At 35.7% G+C, this 21,486-nt stretch overlaps 1 protein-coding gene across 1 annotated transcript in view; it reads right to left on the reverse strand.

Moving 5' to 3' along the window:
- LOC139122611 (cGMP-inhibited 3',5'-cyclic phosphodiesterase 3A-like) overlaps window positions 1–21,486 on the reverse strand; it is a 126,699-nt gene that overhangs the window by 9,202 nt on the left and 96,011 nt on the right. Inside the window, exons 2-4 of the mRNA XM_070688176.1 lie at window positions 3,047–3,301; window positions 2,121–2,196; window positions 1,233–1,834 (exon numbers count right to left, since the gene is read on the reverse strand). Of these exons, the coding sequence (XP_070544277.1) occupies window positions 1,233–1,834; window positions 2,121–2,196; window positions 3,047–3,301 (933 nt within the window). The remainder of the gene's footprint in view (window positions 1–1,232; window positions 1,835–2,120; window positions 2,197–3,046; window positions 3,302–21,486) is intronic.

The following is a 21,486-nucleotide window of genomic DNA, read 5'->3' on the forward strand; positions in this document are numbered from 1 at the left end:
ATGCAAATGTGCTTGTCTGGATTTGGCCAATCAAAAGGCAGCGACAGAAAATCAAGTTTATTAAAGCTTTAATGTCTGTAAATTAAGATTGAATGAAATTGGTCAAGGCATGTCTGAGTAATGGGCCTCTGGACAGACAGACAGACAGACAGACAGACAGACAGACAGACAGACAGACAGACAGACGGACAGACAGACAGACAGACGGACAGACAGACAGACAGACAGACGGACAGACAGACAGACAGACAGACAGACAGACAGACAGACAGACAGACAGACAGACAGACAGACAGACAGACAGACAGACAGACGGATGAAGCCAAATCCTTTAGTCCCATGGACTTCTTCCATGGGGACAAATGAATGTTTGAATTCCTTCCTCCATAAAAGATATTAATCAATATTTTCTTCAAAATTCTGTAAAATTTTGACCTGTAAGTGGGCCCTCACATGCTTTGTTTTCGTTTAAACTTTTAAAAACATCAGCCTGATCAGCTTGTTTGTCCACACATACAAAAGAAAAGTTTCTCTGTAAAACGGTTTTCTTGAAAACTAGTAAATTTTTAGTAAAACTGATTACAATATAATAACTTTTCCTTGATAGATATGGCATAAGGTACAATACTGACATTTCAGTCTGCACAGGGTTCTGGGTATAGTAAGTGACTTCTGTACAACTGGCTCAACACTTTTTCTTTGATGCAATTAAAGTAAAAACATCAAATGTACTGGTACGGGGCTGATGAACAGAACATTCCACAAATTCCGAAAATTGACTCAAAGAATTTAGAAATGTTGTAAATTTGAGGATATGGTGCACGAATGGAAATTACAGAGACTTTGATAGTATGAAATCAAGTTTACAGATTTAAGGTAGAACATGCCTCGGGGACAGATATTCAGCCTCTCAAATTTTTATAATCTTTCCTGGTCTACCACTCGTTGGGGCTCATTTTAAAGCTCTTGGTGAAATAAGACTTTTCACTGTCTTAGTTTTTGAAAATTGAAAATAATGTATTTTTCCATAGAGTTAACACAGGGATGGCAGCCATTTTGATTTTCAAATATCAGTAAATGTTTCATAATTTGTTTCTGTACCACTAAACTTTGCACAATGACCCCTGGTAAGAGAATGGTTGAAAGTTCCATTCGGGAAAGTTTTAATGAAAGTTTTAAGTCATTTCCCTTTCAAGGCACAATTTATTACTACCTTATATAATAATATTCACCTCTTTATTTGGAGAATTCTCTTCTGTGACATCTTCTATAGATTTACTTCCACTTCCAGATTTCCGCAACACTCCTTTGGAGAAAGAACCCTCAATTTCTTTTACAGGTGTTGGTATTTTCTCTTCTCCACTGGACTGTGACGTGTCGCTCAACTTTCGAAGATCTCTAGGGGATGTAGTTTCTAAATTTTCAAAGTCTTTATTATCATTTGGTAAAGTGTTTGGAACATCTAACGTGATGTCCTGTGTGCAATCTGTGTTTTCTGTTTGATTTTCAGTTTCATCATTTTGTTTGTCCTCTGAAAAATTATCAAATTCAGAATCATTTGAAAGGGGCGTGGTGGATTTTTTAGGTCTTGCTCCAAGGCTGTCTGATCTGTCTAGGGATTCTGTCTGCATAAGAGTGCCCCTGGATCTTGACCGTGGATGAAGTCCACTGCTTGGGCCAACTGTAAAAGACCTTGATCCTGTAAATTGTCCATTTGTCGGTGTAGGACTCACACTGCGGCTGTTACTGGGGCTGGCGTTTGGGGTGCTGTCGCGAGAATGGCGAAAACTTGAACTTCTTGTACGAACAGGTTCAGGCTCCAATGTTGGCATTCCTACAGAAAGCAAAGTTGATTTGATTTTTGATATAAGTGGTTTAATTTTGTGCAGCAGAGAAATAAAAAGTATTTGAATAAAGTCATTAATATGCTAAGTTGGTGATACTGAAATAAACACAGACATTAAACCAAAGAAACCCAAAGTACATGCATAAGACAAAATAGAGAGCACTTCATGAAAAATGCATTGTACCATGGACATATTCAGAATCTTAGAAAATCCTAACTCACAACCCATTTCACCTGATTACAAAGTGTTTACACTTTTGACATGAATACTAACCTGTTGCTGAGGTGGTTGTTGTCCAGGTTGATGACATACGGCGGAGTAAATTTGGCGGCAAACTTCGCCGCAATCTCTGTAAAAAGAAAAAAGTCTTATCATTGAAATCATCAATAAAAGACAAAGGACATACCAGTATGTCTGCTACCCTCATCATATGTATAAAAGTCTACCTGTCTATTCAAAACAATAAGACCATTCCAAAAATGGAGGAAGGGGTGGCAGGATAATGAAGGGACAGATGGTTACCCTGAATAAGTGCTACAGATTATTTTTGGGCGTTGACAGAGAACAATTTTCTACTCTTGATTTTGGCCTGACTCTTGTTTTCCTGGAAAAGGCTGGATGACTAGACAAGGAAGATAGGGGTGAGAGGGCTGGTATGAGCAAAATGTGAAATATATATCAGAGATGCTTTAAGAAGATGTAAATTAAAGTATGCATGTATATCTAGCATTTGTTCAGTTTTATAATGTGCAATATTGAAATTGGTGAAGGTAAGTGGATACCTTATCTTGTAACCTTGGCAAAGTTTACAATGTACTAAAATCAGATGAGACGATAATATCACAAATTGACCAATACTATAACTGCTAGGTCTGGCTCAGCAGAGGCAGCCAGTAGGCTAAACCTGGAATTCCAATGGACCATTGTACAAACAAACCATGTGTGCAAAAGTACATAGAAATACGTGTACTTCCATGTGCTCCTGTACACTTTTGTTTGTAACACTGTCACATGACTTTTAGGTGTATACAGCATGTTCTTTTTATTCTGGAGTAGAACTGGTCAAACTGGTCTGGTCAAAATATTAACTGTAGTTAATAATTTCTGAATGATGCTTTTGAGATTGACAATATGAAAAATCTTGAGTGAATGATGAAAAACAAAAGAACTACACTAATTGGAGATTGAAGGCAGCTTACCTTTGGTAAAGCTGAAGGTCGTTCCCCAATGAACGGTGAATCTTCCACATCAGATCCATAGCTGCATTCACTAAGGGCAATCAATGGACTAATTTTGGGTCTCTGAAAGCTGCTGTAATTGGTTGGCGGACTAATTAGATTACTGATAGCTTTCAATCCGCTGACAATGTTGGGTGGCAGATTTTGATCCACTAACATATCTGTTATCATTCCATGGGCTTCTTGCATTGCAGCTACATCCACGGAATTGACAGGCTGTGTCGGATAAACAAGAAAGACAAGATATTGAAAACGCCATAATGTCTTATCATAAATCAGTGTTAATATGTATGCAAGGAACATATGAATAAAACGTAGTAAGTCTGTGCATGAACCTACTGTGATAGGTTCATGGTCTGTTTGAATTCTTCTGCTTTAAGATGTGAAGCTGTGATGAAAACAAAAATGTGCCAGATATAAAAATGATAATTCTGTATCTAAATTGCTGTCTGTACAAAAAAGAAATACTGTCAGCTATGGAAACAAACATGTTTTATGGTCATATCTACCATCTTTATTTCAATTACATCACATGTACTGAACGCAAGTGCGCATTGTTTAAAACCTTTGTAAGAATATTTTTCAACTGATGTACATTTTTCCTTGAAATGGACACTGCGTTGGGATGTGTGATGGAATGCAAGTTTTCCCATTGGTTTGAAGTCTTTGGTCACCTGGTGACAGTTTTATGGCTGGCAGACCTGGCCTGGTTTTCATGGCGCCCTCTAGTGGTCATAACACAAACTGGAAGCACTTTCAGAAAGTCATTGAGCAAACTTGGATATCAAATAAGTGTCTTCATTCAAGGAATTCATCAAAAACAGCATGTAATCACCGTTTTGTAAAACACTGGTGTTTTGAAATGATTGGTGATAAAATGAAAAATTAATTCCAGTAACCTTAGTTTGCAAATTTCAAAATACATTTTAGATGACGTATGCAGGCACATAGAACAAGACGTTAATATCATTTTGTTTGTTGCTACCCTAAACACTGAGACTATCACACTTATTGTCTTCCAACTCTATTATCTTGTTAGTAATTCTCTTGAATATCATTTTTGTTACCATTTACATCTGGTCTCTCTGCACTACCGTAAAATAAATGATCAGATGGCTGATGTAACTTGACTGTGATTTTGTCACCAAAAAACTCCAATGAATTCAAAATAATCTGATGTAGTCTGCCATCCAGTGACTCAGAGAACAAATCTGACCAGGGAGATCTGAAAAATTTCCATAAAAAATTGAAAAGTTGTCACAAGAGCAGTTTATAGAATGTTTTAACAACATACAATACAAGTTTGCCTCCTAAAATTGACATTTGCAAATTTCATTATCATTTAGACAAAAATTGCATGGGCCATGTATCCCTCAGAACCTATCAATACAGACTAAAGATACTGGAGGAGCAGTTTCCAATAAATTGATGAAACTTCTAAAAATACACCTATACAAAATTTATAGTCATTTGAACAAATCTCCGTGAAATAAACAAGCAATTTGAACAGCGGCTTATGAGAATCCTTGTTTACCAAACAGTCGACAGATATGACAAACATCAAAAGATAGTACTCATTTTGATAGGGTCCACATCTTAGTCAACAGAGTTGACAAAAAATTCTAATAAATACACTGTTTTTTGAATGTATAGTCTGTCTGTGCCTTTCCTAATCTAGCATTACCATCACAGTAACATAAACATGCCTGATTAATCTTTATAATTACAAACATTTAAACCAAACTATTAAAATTGACGGATTATTTCAGGTTGTACTGGTTAATTATCTCATTAGAGGTCTGTCTCAGCATCTGTTAGTCTCTTTTGCATTTAAATATATAATTATTGTACGTTGCCAATATCAAATCTGCCTGTGTGTCTGTATATCAGAATGTACACCCCCAAATCTATCTCCTGGCCGCCTAATGGTACACATCTTTTAATCATATCTGATGTCCAGACAGGACTCTATCTCTTTGTTTATCAATTCTCTGTTACATCATTGCTGCCTACTGGACTCAGTCTAGGTGAATAGAGTACAGGTATTTGTCTACCACCCACTGTCTCCAAATATCTCTTGACCAGGTCAGTCTGTGGTCAATCAATGCAATGTTACATAATACCTGCTTGTTGAGTGTGGCTTGAGAGCAAAATAACAAATGACAAGTGAAAAGGACAATTTCCTTTTGAAAGGAGAATCTATCCTGTGTGCAGTGTCCTTGTGACGTTCATTAAAATCGACCACAGGTGTATCCGCCATGCCATGTTGATCTTGTTCTTATTCATGTTTGATTGTGTGCCTGATTGCCTGCTGTCTCTCTTCTTTCATTGAATTTTTCTCAATTCTACAAGCTGACAGCATTTCAATTGATCACTCTAAAGCACTGCTAATTTGTGAGTTTGAGTCAAGCAAGTGAATTGCCTGACTAAAATTAGAACCCTTGGCTTCATGAAGGGAATTCACATTCATTACTGACAGTCTACCATATGATGTTTAATGGGGAGGAAGAGGGGATAAAAACGAAATCACAACTGATGGTGAAGGGAGGCGGACTTTGCAATGCACTATTGAATATACAATTGATGGAGGGTTGGACTTATGTGCCACTGATGAATTGAGCTCAAAGTCCTGGTATATTTTCACAGCATTACAAACTTGTATCTCCATTTGAAAACAGTATCAAGATGTAAAGTTTTCAACGAATTGTATTGTTTTTAAAGAATTGTATTATTTTCAAAAATCACATTGTTTTTGGTGAATTGTATTGTTTTCGATGGGTACCCGGTATGTAGATCAATGCACATGAAAATCCGAGTCACTTGATTTAGGTAATACTAACTGATACAGATTACTGTTGTTTCAAGTAGCCATTTGATGTTTGGAGATTTCTTGGTAGATTTTGAGGGAACTTTTCAATGAGAGATACAGTCACATGGTCAAAATGTACAGAAAATCCAAAGTTCTATGATAGTAAAATTTTGCCTCATAAAGAAGCAATGATATTGCTGGCAAATGTTCTGCATAAATCAATATTTGGTGCTTCCCCACTACTGGGTATATTGGAATTGGCAGGGGGGGGGGGGGTGTTACCGATATATCAAATGGTCCCCGGTCCTAAACAATGGTTGCTCACAGAAATGCATGTTACAGTATCTACAAAACACTTTAATTTTCTGTGGATAGTAAATGCTGATGTTCATGAACTAAAATGGAAAACACTAGACTTCATGCAAATGCAGAAAACATTTACTGGAGCAAAAATTGACATTTGGAGAAGCAGCCATAACACTGTGTATCCCTGATCAACTTGACATGAATATTATCAATAACTTGGCTCATTTCTGAAAACAGCTGCAGAAACTTTAGACACTATAAACACTGCTGCAAACTCTCAGTAATCATTCAATGTGTCGCTGCCTTGAGGTACCGCCTCAAAGAATGTATCAAAGTGGAAAACAAGAAACTAAAATGTCTAGTTGTTTGACCACAATTTCTTCCAACCAGAGAGTTTGTAGGTTTTTAACAAGCCATCACTAAATGTTATTTATGGGTAGATACTCCTTGCAGCAGATGTTGTGTCTATGTCATCCACACTAGATGACATCATATAATCCCCATGTAATCAGATTTTCAAATACTTTACTTTGTATATCAGAATTAGCAGACACTAGGTTCAGTGTTGGCTGATGACTGTACATAACACAAATCTACAAATTATCTTATTGAATGTCATATCGGGTCAAAGTTCATGAAATGCAAATCTACTTGAAAAGTAGATTCCAAGAATAGGAGATATGACAAAATGATCTTTTTCTGCAAGTAAATTCTCGCTAGATATGAAAATTAAATTTATCACAATTCATTTTTTGAAGGTTTTGATGAACACGATGCAACCTCTTTTATGAAGTTCAGATTTCAAAATCAACACACTGGTATTTGATGATTTATAGATTAGTTGCAATTAGTGTTAGTGTGGAAAGTGCTGTGTCATGGGCTAAGAATGATGCACTCTGGGCAATTGGAGGACTGCATAATGCATTGTGGGTAATGGGTTAAAAGTGGTGGGTTGTAAAATTATGAAACAGTGAAATACTTCATAAATTCAACTTCTATGTAATCAGCAGTTGACAGACATGATCATTGTGTCTACATCTACAGCAATCTACAGAACAGTGAGTTATCTTGTCTGTAGATAAAGTCTTGAAAGTAATTTGGAAATAATGACAAATACCGCTATACATAAGATTTGAAGACTTTTATGACTTTGTCTGCAAAAAATCAATGAACCGTGTTTTGATGGAAATAAAACTGTACATGTATATTTATCCTCCCAAATCAATGAAAGATATTCCTGGAAATATTTTGTCTCACTGAAATAGAAGTCTCTCCAATCTGATCAATGATATCGATTTTAAAAACAGATTGTTACACGGAGCAAATCTGTTGATATTTATAACTGCTTCTACAATTGATCCACAGTATTGATTTACTTGAATCAAGATCCTCTCCAAGGATTGTTTACCTTGCTCTGCCAGGGACTGTTTTGTTTCCACTCAAAAGTAGGTCACTGCTGGTCACATGACCTTCACATCCAAGTCTAACTGGTCTACATTCACATGTCACATGATCCACATTTCTAAGTCTATTGGTCAAGATTGATAGCATGTATAAGTACAGCTAAATGTCACTAGCCAATGAGGAGAGAGATATACATTTGTGGATGCATGCAAGCCAAAATGATGCAATTATGATATTTGTGTCGGATTTGGATGGGGTTACTGGTATCCTCTATTTTGCTATTGGTCAACTAACCCACTTTCTGCTTAGTAAGATGATATAGAAACATGATACTGAAGCAATTTCTCAATAATTTCTCCTAGGTAATTCTAGATCTGGCGCCTTCCGTTGCACTCCAAGCACTTTCTACTGTACTTGTAAGTAAATATAAAGGCTGTGTTACACCAATCACCAAACACTCTCACATAAGTGCAGCAACCTTTGATGTTAAATGTAATTTTACGGTCCCAAAAAAGCTTTGTTTGCCACAAAAGCATAGCTTTTCCACTTTTTCTGTATTTTTGTTGACATAAATGATTACATGTCATTGCTGCATACATCTATTTGTAAAGTTGTAGGGAATGTATTAAAGCCAAGGACTTCAGATCTTACCATACATTTTTCAAAGTTTAGACTTCAGCTTTATTACAAAAAGAATAGTGCTGTGCAAAAATTGTAATATCTGAGGTTAACCTTTTTACAACCTTGGTGTAGCCCAATCCCATTTTTTCTATTGTAAAGTTGGACCTCTGTACAGAGATATGGGGGTGACAGGGTTAAAATTGTAGCGTGCCAACTAAATACTGTATATTGATAGAGTCAAACATGAAATCAGCAGAGAAGTCAACAGTTTATACTGATTGTACCGTAGTTTGTATAGCAGAGTTCAAAGAAAAATTATTAAATATTGTAAAAATTTGAGCTTTATCAACTGAGCTTCAAAAGATAATTACATGAGGCAATCCAACAACTATCTTCTGCAGAAAGAAATTTGAAATAATTGGGACAAATTTCAAAATCCCTTTCTGTGACAGACAAGAACAAAATCTAATTTGATAAAGAATGTTGTTATTAAATTGTTATTTTAACTTACAATGGTGCCCTTTGGTATTGTCTTCCAAAATTCATTGTTTCACGATCTTTACTTTTATTTTTTTCTCATGGTGAGATATTTTTCAAGAAGGTACAATTAGCAGACTACCAGACTTAAAGAATTTTGTACAGAAGTGAGAAAGGATAGAACAGATTAATTTACTGGTAGAATCCATTAGTCTGGGAGGGGGGAAGAAGCATCAGTAGAATCCATTACTTTCATGGGGGAGGGAAATGATTCAAAACCTGCTGGGGATGACTGAATTGTAGTGTCTGTTCAAAATGTAGACCATTAGAATTGTAAAATGATGGATATTAGCTGTGTCCTTGTCAACCAAGCAGTTGAAGTTGAAGTAATCTGAGTTCCGCTTCAGAATTGAGATACAAATCAGAATGCCTGGGGATGCAGCCCTGCTGAGTACATCCGCCATATGAATAAACGTTAGAGTAGATTGATGTGGAAAATATGGAATAAAAAGAGAATCTCTGTGTGATTGTCACAATGAACTGATCATCTATCACCATGAACGGAGGATACTTCTTCAACTCAAGTATTCTGAATTGACAGACCAGTAACCATAGCAACAATAAGTTATTTCAATGGATATCTTAACCTTTGCCCTTTACGTTGAATCATTTCTCAAGCACCAATCTCACATCACTTCAATAAAACCTACCATCTTTGATGAATTCAAGATATGAGGTTGAAAATCATTGAATAATTGGGAAAGGCTCTGTTCTTTTAAATTCCTATAAAATTTGTGCATTTTGAAATATTTTCACTGTTTGTTTGACTTCAAGGAGTTTTTTACTACCTAAGAGATGTTTTATAAAATAATAATGTCAAAATATTGTATTTGATTAGATTATAAATGTACAATGTAAGTTCAGACATACGGTAGTCTGCTAGATATATTCACATCAAATACTGGACAAAGTATCAATTTCTTTTGAAAATGTAACATTCCATGTAAGCATTATATTGATCACATGACATTATATTGATCACATGACTTAATATTGATCACATGACATATGGGCACATATTTGCTTTGATAAAGAGTCACACAGTTCCCAAAATACATTTACTTCAATAACTTTTTTTTAAAATTAAGGTCAGAGGTCACAAGCATCAGATTGATTTATGTTAGTTTTCATTTCTGGTAGAGTTTGTTGACCTCTATCTTTCTCTACTTGTTGATAAAATGAACTGTGAAAAGCTCTGGTCTCATGTCCAAATTTTCATATTTTAGGCTACTTTTCATTTTTAATCAATATGAAAAAAACAGAAAACATTTTTGAATAATGACAACATCCTTCATAGAACATTTAACACACAGTAGTGTAATAAATCAAATGACAGATAATGTTGTGGGTTCGAATCCGATTGAAAACTATCCATATTTTCTACCCTGGGTTGGTAACACTGCTGGTGGACAGAATTGTCCCCGAGGTTATCGTTCGCCCAGTTAAAGTGATGAAATTCGTTTCTTCGCTTCGATAAAGTGTGTATGTGCGATGTATGATAGTGAGCATGCGTGCGTGAGTGCTTCACGAACTCTACAACGTGTTGAGTGGTCTCAGTCAGAAAAATGTAACAACTTAGCCAGCTATTGAACCACTCTTTTTTGGGAGTGGAGATTTAGCCGAGTGGTTCTGTCTGTGGCCTCTCAGCTAGGCGACTGATGCCGTATGTTGTGGGTTCGAATCCGATTGAAAACTATCCGTATCTCAATCTATGAATTAATTTGATTTGATGAGGTAGAAATGAATCAGTTTAGGAAAATATTTTGCAAACTCTCTGAATCATGGCCTACCAGTACACGGTAAGTGAGGCTACCCCAATCCTCCATGATCTGTACACACGGAGATCACTCACTGAACTGAAGCAAATTTCTTCTGTACACAGAACAACTCAGTCCATATTTCAAAATTCTGGCAACATAGTTCTGATCATCATAATTTTCTGATTTCTCACTGTGAATAATGAGAAGATCAACCCTTTTTCCACGGAGGAGATAGCAATTTTGTAATTTTGTCGACATAAATTTTTGACAGCCATACACAATATTTTCAAGGAAACTAAGGGAATAAGTTGCATCTGTGTTGGCGAAAGAAAGGGTATTGATTTTTTTTACTGTTCGTAACAAAGGAAATTTGCATGTCTGACAGGTGGTATGATGAGACCATCTTAGTTGCTGATAACTTTATCTTGACAAGTGTGCAATTTTTAGCACCTCCAAATATCAACTTCTCATTCAATTTTCTCTTGAATTTTAAACATAATCAATAATTTTGGAACATAGTCTTAACAAATAATCCTGAACTTGAATTGTAAGTTAAAATTTGTTACGAAACTGATAAAATTGAAAAAGCCTTTAGCAAAAAATGTCTGAGTGAACAAATCAATGGGAATTGTGGGTAGCCTCACTTACTGTGCAGTATGGAGATTGGAATCATGGCCTACCAGTATGGAGATTGGAATCATGGCCTACCAGTATGGAGATTGGAATCATGGCCTACCAGTATGGAGATTGGAATCATGGACTACCCGTGGAGATTGGAATCATGGCCTACAGAGATTAGAACTTTAACCAGTACATGTCATGAAAGACAACTGCTTTTTCCTACACACCATTGGTCCACAGACAATCTGACTGTCTTTCCCTTAACATGTCAATAATATCTCAGTGGAATTTTTTCTGGCAAATTTTGATGGACGTGGCAGTATTAATTCAAATTAAATAAACTTGTGGTCAGGGATCACATGTACTTCATTCATATGTTAAATAACACTGGAATAAGTCTTTCTACTAACTTAATTTTCCATGGATTCATTCAGTTTGTATTCGATGTGATGTCATTGGAATTTTGATCCAAGTCTGTATGCCTATCCTAGGTAGTGTCAATTATCAGCCAAAGTGATGATGAAAATTTGCATTCTTCCACCATTCTCAAAATATTCTTTTGTTCATTAAGAAAAACAATCAGCAAAAACGCTTAAACCAGTATGCTCATCTTTGCAAATTATTGAGAATGGTATGATAAGAATGAAGGAACAATATCTGAAATTATGACTTTTGATATTATCTGTTTTATAAGCTTGCAAGCAGTGCTATCTTTAATAGTTTTAAAAATACTAAGAAAGCAATTGGGTCAGAATCTTCTCTGTGCAAATCACAAGGTCATAAAAATACCCAGCAAGCTATTGCACGAACAGAATCATGCCATACATGATGTATGATGCCCAGGTTTACAATCAAACGAAGTCCACTTTTTTCATAAAAAGGCAATACTACCTAAATTCAACCAACACGTTAGAAAACATACCTTTTTGATAAATAATGAATAACAAGGAAATATCTAGTAATTTACCACACCACAGATATGATAGAGCATCTACTGTAGATGGAGGTGAGTTCATGCTTGATACACTGAAGAAACAATTTGACAATATTGCACCTTGTTGGATAGACTGTTGGCGGGCCAACCACATAACTAAAGCTTGTTCGAGAGTTGGCTTTACATAAACAGTCAGATAGATGAAGATGATGTGTAAATGTCCCTGTAGTGTGAAGCTGTTACGGTTTATCCATCTTATCGGTGTAGAGTAAGAGGTTAGATAATTTGAAAATGACAAAAACCTTCTTTTCCACACATTTTGTGTTATCTAGAAATCCTTATTAGACAATATTCCTACAAATGGCCTACACAGCATGGCCCTTAGGGATATACGGTACCCTACTACAGACGCAGAAGACAGACTTTGCCTCATAAACTGAACTGGTAGAGTTTAACACACTCATGAGTTGCATGAATATCAAACTTTGAAAATGTTGCTTTATCTCACTGGGTAAAATTTTAGGAAAGATGGTATCATTTTAAGAGCCCTCTATTTCGGAAAATCAGGAATATTTTGACTTCTTTTAGAGAGCTTTCAATTTTTCATGTTTGTAAAATGTACAGCATTCTGCTTCTCTTCATTCAAATCTGTCTGTTTAATCTAATATTTCAGTCTCTACGATATTTGATGTTGCTGTTGGACACTAAGTGGAGGAAGGAAATGATCCTCTGCCAGGGGCAGTTCACTTTGGCCAAACCAGTGAAATTTCAGAGATACCTTCTTAATGGACAGGTGGAAATAAATACCCAACTTTAAGTTTGCTGATATCAGAGGTGTATGGAAGTATACCAGGTGTACATTATGCGAGACATAAATAGCAATGATGGCAGACATTATTTCATTCAGGCTGGCAACTTTTCAAAGTTACTTGACAAGTGTATGGTTGTTATTCACCAAGAATTTCCTAAATTGTGGTTTGTATCATTTCTATTTGTTTAAAACTACCTTCCTCCTCTTATAGCCCGACTGGTACCGTACATGTACCGGTATATCTTTCTTCACATGTTGATATGGTCTGTCTTTCTTTACAAACTGATAAACCAGCAAGGATTTAAATTACATCCTGCAATACTTTTTCATTTACTTTTGAGGTGAAAGAACATACCAGTACTTGTATCTGAGATATGTTTGCCCATCTTACAGAATTCTTGCACTCATGGATGCTTATGAATGTGCACATCACTGATTCTGATCAATGTGCACATCACTGATTCTGATCAATGTGTGCATCACTGATTCTGATCAATGTGCACATCACTGATTCTGATCAATGTGCACATCACTGAATCTGATCAATGTGCACATCACTGAATCTGATCAATGTGTGCATCACTGATTCTGATCAATGTGCACATCACTGATTCTGATCAATGTGTGCATCACTGATTCTGATCAATGTGCACATCACTGATTCTGATCAATGTGCACATCACTGATCCTGATCAATGTGCACATCACTGATTCTGATCAATGTGCACATCACTGATTCTGATCAATGTGCACATCACTGATTCTGATCAATGTGCACATCACTGATTCTGATCAATGTGCACATCACTGATTCTGATCAATGTGCACATCACTGATTCTGATCACTGTGCACATCACTGATTCTGATCAATGTGCACATCACTGATTCTGATCAATGTGTGTATCTTTGAGAAGTGGTCAAGATTCATCTGTAAAAGAGGCCAAGAGTTGATTTAACAGAGGACAATCACAGCTTTCTGCCAAATGTGTACTGCTATGATGCATCAGTTCATGAATTTGTTAATGAACTCACAGCAGTCTATGCTGGGGAATGCATCTAATAAAATAGATTTCAGACAACACTGTATATCTCACTCCTGTCTGATGATGAATTACACAAACATACACATATTCAAACAATTTTAAGGTTTTCTGGAAAGGCGTATTAAAAGTATAATCACCTTATAAAATTGCAAATTTCTGCACACAATACTTTCATCTGTTTTGAACACAATTTTTATAAAATGCTGATACCGGGCAGTTTCTGATTTGAAAACTGTTCATATGGTAATAGTGGAAACAATATTATTCACTTGCTTTGAAGGTGGTCTTTCATTTATACATTTGGGAACATTACTACATGATAAAAAATTCACAAACATTTCATTCTATCACAAATTTCTTGCAGCTATTTCAAATTAGGTCATTCATCAGATCTGTTACTGCTGTTGTGCCATCTAGCTGAGCTTTGCCGCTGTGATGAGACTCATCAACTGAAATGCTATTTTGCAGTTGTATTCAGTCTTTACAAAAGCTCCAAATAGAGGGACTTAATCTTTATAAATAAGGAATGCGTGGAACAAATTGCATTTGCAGCGTAAACGATCAATCCAATTGTAAGTGCTGTTTTGTAGAAGATGAGTTTTCTAACCTTGTGTACTTATCAGAACAGTCGCACAATTATATGACACCACTGTGCTGTGTCTGTCTCATAATTATGTGACATCACTGTGCTGTGACGGTCTCACAATTATTTGCCATCACTGTGCTGTGTGGTGTCACAATTATTTGACATCACTGTGCTGTGACGGTCACACAATTATTTGACATCACTGTGCTGTGACAGTCTCACAATTATTTGCCATCACTGTGCTGTGACGGTCTCACAATTATTTGACATCACTGTGCTGTGACGGTCTCACAATTATTTGACATCACTGTGCTGTGACAGTCTCACAATTATTTGACATCACTGTGCTGTGATGGCCTCACAATTATTTGACATCACTGTGCTGTGGGTTGTACACCGGTAATCAGCAATTATTTTGCAAGAATAGCAAGCCATTCTAAACAGTTCAGGAATTCAAATATTGCTTTGCAGAGCACAACTGAGTATATGTAACAGCAAATATACATGAAAAGAATGGCTCATACTTCTGAAATGGACAGCATAATTTGAACAGGCAAAAAGCAGTAAATTTCTTGTCCATGTTCTAAGTCACCGTACTCTGACCAGCACTGTAAAACATTTCCTAGGTATACTTTACAGATTTGAAAGTTCTCATTTAAGGCAATAAATAAATACAGAATGACATGAACGCCATTGAAACAACCTCTGTAAACCTGGAGATAACTGCAACACTACCCATTAGATACACTGAAATTCCTTCAGAACTGACAATGTTCAAAATTGCCTCAGGGAATGAGGCACTCTGAAAGTAGTATAATGATATTCTGAGAAATAAAATTTACTGCCAGAAAAGAACACCATATATGATATTTTTCCATCTAGTGGCAAATTTTATTTGAATTCAGATGTACTTGCTGTGTGGCTTTAAATCTCATGACGTAAGTATGAAAGAGGTGTCATGATATTTTGTGAAAATGTTAAATATACCGGTAACCATTTCAGTTGCTGTGCTTTGGCACAGGTCGAACCTGTTGTTGGTAAAGTTGGTCAGACAAGTACAGTACAGAGCTAATACGATTGAGAGCTTTAAAACTGAAACATGATACCTACAAAAGTCACTGACTTATACGAGACCCATTTGCCCCAAGGTAAGCTTTACAGAGAAGCCACAAACGACAAATAAAATTAGAATGGCCCAGCTATTAAATGATGTACGTGATCCATTGGTTTTTGAAGTCCCTAGAATGGTCATAAGTAGTGTGAGAGATTTTGATACCGCAATGTACGTACCGGTAGATGATGATGTCATCTTGACAAAGATTTGCTGTACATGCTGTTACAATGATGATAAAGTACGGTATACGGCAGAGGTAACTCATCCTACTCATCTGTTACAAATCTCACATTTGAAACAACCAAAGCAATGCTGTAAATACGTACATGTTGAATTTTTTCATTTCATGAAACAATGCAGTAAATAAAAGATTTTTATAATTTTTTTCTATTGATATACCCGATCTACAATAACATGGGAGTAAATTTGAATATTTCCCTTCAAAATGTCTGGCTTGAGTAATACTTGTGTACAACCATAAATTCAAATTCCAAATTTTCAGATATTGAAGCACAAGACACATTGATAAGATTTTGTCACATAAGAAACTACTTTTTTCACCTGAAGCATTTACAAAATGAAATGCAATGAGAACCTCTTTTCAATGAGACAATTCCATTCACAGATGAGAAAACATCTACAGTTACAAACTCTATACCTTCCAGCTTATCATTAAATAATGCAAGTTCATTTATTTGAGCGCAATATACCGGTAGCTACCTGGTATATCATCAATGCCTTCATTGAATTGTGTGAAAATGGTAATGTAGGGTTTCCATTCTTTAGAAAATACCGGTGGTCAATAGATATTAGCAGTTGGGGAATTCATCAGAGGAGTTGAGATACCAAAAAATTCAATCCACTGATTTCAAAAATGGGACAACAGATTCATCACTGGAAACAACTCTATGGAATATGAATCTGCCATGGAAACTCAGATATGTAAACATTTAATATTCCCCTATGTGTCAAGGACTTTCGCCTCAATGATATACATTATCTCAAATCTCCGATAGCACGGAATGATTTTTATCTTCTCTCAATGCATTTTGCGGAGGCAGAATCACGACGTGAAGATTGTACAGTAGTATATTTTGCACCCTTCAAGGTGTTAAATATTGCTCTATATTTCCCTTAATGGAATCTCCATACCTAAACACTGACTTTAATGGAGTTTTCCCAGGGTTCTATAATGTAAGTCAATCAATCAGACTAGAAATTTTTATCCATATTTTCTACTGTTACTAATTCATGTGAATGCTGCCTATGGATATTTATTCCATTTTTATTGAGAGCACACATAGATCTTCAAATTACAAAATTTTACAAAATTCTCAATTTTTCTCACACTGCATATGGCAATGGTCTTCCTTATAGCAATTAAAATAAAACTGAGACCAAGATACACTTACTTACTGTCTTTCTAAACTATGGTTGCTTATTTTTCCAAACTGTTCACCATCATGTCTACATATATTGGAACGTTTGTCAGAGAAAAAATCTAAGAAAAAATTCAGAGTTTTTTTAAATGTAATCCAAATAAGAGATATGATTGTACCGGTATGTTGATTCCTACAGTAACATATTTGTAACAACAAAATGTTTTACTAAGTCAAAAAGCTTTATGTAGACTATACTTGTCATTTTCTGCCAAAATTATTTCCACTATAAACAGTAATTCCTCTGGCACCTTGAGAATTTTATGACGGTTTTGAACTTGGTACAGACATGCTTCTCCTTCTACCCAGTTACCGTATGTGAACCTTAAATTTCTACCAAACAGATCCTACATTTAGTTTTGATAAAGGATTTCAAGATAGTAAGATTATTCATACATCTGCAACGCAATACAATCTTTAAGGAAATAACTTATTTGTATAAATACAAATTTGTTGTGTTGTTATGATATTTTGTTTATAAATTTCACACAAACAAACAAACTCAGGAATATTTTTTTCCTTTTTAATGTTTGATAAGCAGCACAAATGACAATATATCCCAAGGATTATCTTTTCCACAGGAGTGACATATTGGTATGACACATTCAAACATTTTATCATTTCAACTTTCTGACATTGAGACGAGAGAAGTGTGTAGGACGAAATGTAATTAGAAGTGCAAATTATCATCTACTCTAAGTCTTAATTGGAAAGATATCAGATTGGAATATTTGCATGTTTGTCATGTTAATGTGATGATTAGTGAAATCATCATATTGATGGTAGTGGTGGGATAGACATTTACACACACTATGCTGGGGAAAATAAATATTGCAGTAAAAATTGAATCCCTGTCATACAATGTACTGGCCATCATTAAAATGATATTGTCTGCTAGATAGTTTTTACACATCTTTTTTGGATGCAACTGTCAATATTTGACTCTGAAATATAGTCCAATCATGCAAAATTGAGAAAAAAGGAATTGCTTAAAGGCTAGACCATTCAAATCCTGGTCTCACGACAGCTTCTGAGTTTCAGCAAACCACTCTGTGTTGTTAAACTGATTGACATTATCCTGCTAGGTCCACAAAATGCAAGGCTTGAGTCACTGCACTGTGCCTGGCCATATGCTAACTGCATTTAGAACATGTCTGTACTTTGTCACTTAGATTACAAAAGTATCACTGATGAATGTAGCTTTATTGAATGATAATTGGTGTGACTCTCACAGAGAGTGGTGAACTTCTCTAAAATTAAGTCATGTTGTTTATCAATATTGCAAGATTCCTGCATACATGTCAGTGCCAGGTCAAAATGATATAAAAATATCATTTTAATATGAAAAGTCAATGCCACTTAAATTTTAAAATAATGAAAACCCATAGTAACTATGACTCAACAAAGAATTTTGAGAGTCACACATAAAATACGACGCTCTGTAAGCTGGTGAACTCTTCTTAACTGTCTCTGCAGTGTCAATTATTCTCACTGATCTAATCAATATCAAAGAATCCTGAATCTTCTTAAAATTGTAAATTTATAACCTAATACAGACAATTAGCAGTATCATGTAAAACTTACTGATTTTTGTCCTATCAATGTTTCAAATTAAAATGCTAGTCATGTCTCAGTGTGTTTGTGGACAGGTTGACCTTAAAAATGGAATGACTTTGAAAGCATCTCTGTATTTCTTGTAATTACTGGGTACATGGCTGAGGATTCAGACGACAGTCTGACCGGTACATGGCTGAGGATTTAGACGAGAGACTGACCGGTACATGGCTGAGGATTTAGACGACAGACTGACCGGTACATGGCTGAGGATTTAGACGACAGACTGACCGGTACATGGCTGAGGATTTAGACGACAGACTGACCGGTACATGGCTGAGGATTTAGACGACAGACTGACCGGTACATGGCTGAGGATTTAGACGACAGACTGACCGGTACATGGCTGAGGATTTAGACGACAGACTGACCGGTACATGGCTGAGGATTTAGACAACAGTGACTACTTTCCCTGGCCCTTTTACAGATTGTCGTTTGAATTTTAGCCGTTTATTTTTTCCATTAACTACAACTTTACCTATCAAGAATGGACTTGAGACAACACGGTCAGGGTTATTACATTAGGGTCTTCCTGGAACCCTAACACCTTACACCTTACAGTAAATTATAGACAATTTAAACTTCTCTTCAGGCACTATGGTACTTCATTGAGTGTAGAAGCTGCGTACAGACATATTGGAAATCAGTGGCATCTTTGAACAATCATCAATCTGTGAAAGATCTAGAAATGTATTTTGAATTCACAGAAGAAGCAATGTTCATCACTACCGGTATTTCCATCTTTACAGAATAGCACAAGTGGAAAAATTGAGGATTATTCAGTGCATTGCTATACACTCCTGTCTAACCTATGTTTTGTCTAAATTATCAGCAAGTACATGGACAAATGTTTGCACGGTTTTCACGTTGTTGACGGTATTAGGCATTTAATCTCAAAAACCTGACAAAACTCATGAAGAGTATAAGTGTAATTAAAGCTGACAGACATGATTGAGCGGCTAGAAGTCAGCGACACACAATATGGACTGAATCTCCAGTCGATACTGGGAATCAAATGTTTGATTCTTCCTAATTTCATGTAATAATGGGGAGAGATGAGTCAATAATAATCTTTCCAGAATGTTTCCAGAAATTTCACAAGAATTAAACTTGCCAAATCTTTGTTGAATGTGAATTGGAACATAATAGAAAATTAATGCATACATTTTATGCCATATGAGCAGATATTTGTCTACAACATACAACAACTACAAGCAGCTGCAAACTTACACCTGCCAGCTTTCATGGAAATAATCAAATCCTTTTTATTGATCTTTTCAGAATCCGAACAATTAATAAGCGACTTATTTACATATTTGCTATGTTCTACAAACCCAAGAGATTTTCACATGACCTTATCTTGACCCTCGGGGAAATCTCTTCAATATTAATGAACATCATGGCATATGCAAGGTTTTGCACATCACTTTGCGTTCATTTGCATATTTTGGAGATTAACAAATTCATTTGTAAATTTTCTACCTTCAACCTAAGAATATTATCTTGTTGCTTTCAAGAAATTAATAATTTAATAGTTGCAACATGTACCCTTACAGCTATTTTTCTGCCTTTGGGATATAAGATGGATTTCCTGAATTCTGAGTAATACTTTATTTTTGTGAAAAACTCCTTTGTCAAAATAAAATAAAGATATGACAGAATAAATGAGAAAATTTGAGCAAAAAACTAAAAAAAATTGGAAATTGCAGATGGTGTCTGTTCATTCACTAGAAGAGGCTGTAGCTTAAACTGATACTGACATAGCAAAAAACTTGCTGGATATGTTCAATGCTGTATCCATGGCAACTACACACTTCTTTCATGTTAAAGACTGGGAAATGGTACCGGTACAACATGATATTTTTCGCCATCGATCGCTCTCTCTCTGCCCCAATAAGGTATATTATGAAACGCTGAAAATTGACTATTTACAGCTCTCAAGCATGAACATAAATTGCAAAGTATTAAAGAGTTTCAAAATCTAATTTTCAGAAATATCTACAGGAGATGATTTACTTGTTGTACATACAAATTGTATTGACAATTATATTCGAACCTTTTTCAACAACATCAGCTTTTGGATAATGGCAAATTCTGACTCTGCAGCTAAATCTATCAAGATGGTTAAATTTTGACATGGTAAATTGTTTATCAAAAGTACAAGATAACAGCTTCTGGTAGCTGGAGGCATATTTTCTCCCTTCAAAATATCACACTTAATATCTGCCTGTGGATGTTAATACTGGCTGTTCAAGACTTCCATATTGTGTCCATGCAAACGTCTTGCTTTATTTTGCCTTTCAGCAGATTACATGGTTCATGGTTACTCCAACATGGATAGACCACGCATGGTTCATGGTTACATGGTTAATAGTCCCTTCAACATGGACAGACCATGCATGGTTCATAGTTTCATACATCACAGGCGGCCCAATCACTATTAATAAGCTTATTATTGAGTTTTTCTCAGTTTTCTCTATCAGTTCCTCTCCTTTTCTTCATGCTCTGACTGATTGTAGTAAATAAAACAAGTCATCGTTGATGACACAGTCCCCACTTGTTAATGGGTACTTTGATTACAGGTCCTCAGAGAGGATAGAGTCCTCTTCATTAGGTCTGTGATCAAAATACCGGTTCTTTTTAATAAATTCGCTTGATACATGTCTGAGTTGTGGTTCAGGACATGAAAAAATCGTAATAAAATGGCCACACGGCGGCCATATTGGATCTTATCACAAAACAATTCAATGTGCATGTGTGTGACATAGGTCAAAGTCCTTGTACCAACTTTGAATAAAATC

This window comes from Ptychodera flava, chromosome 2, assembly GCF_041260155.1.
Source record: "Ptychodera flava strain L36383 chromosome 2, AS_Pfla_20210202, whole genome shotgun sequence".
Lineage (NCBI taxonomy): Eukaryota > Metazoa > Hemichordata > Enteropneusta > Ptychoderidae > Ptychodera > Ptychodera flava.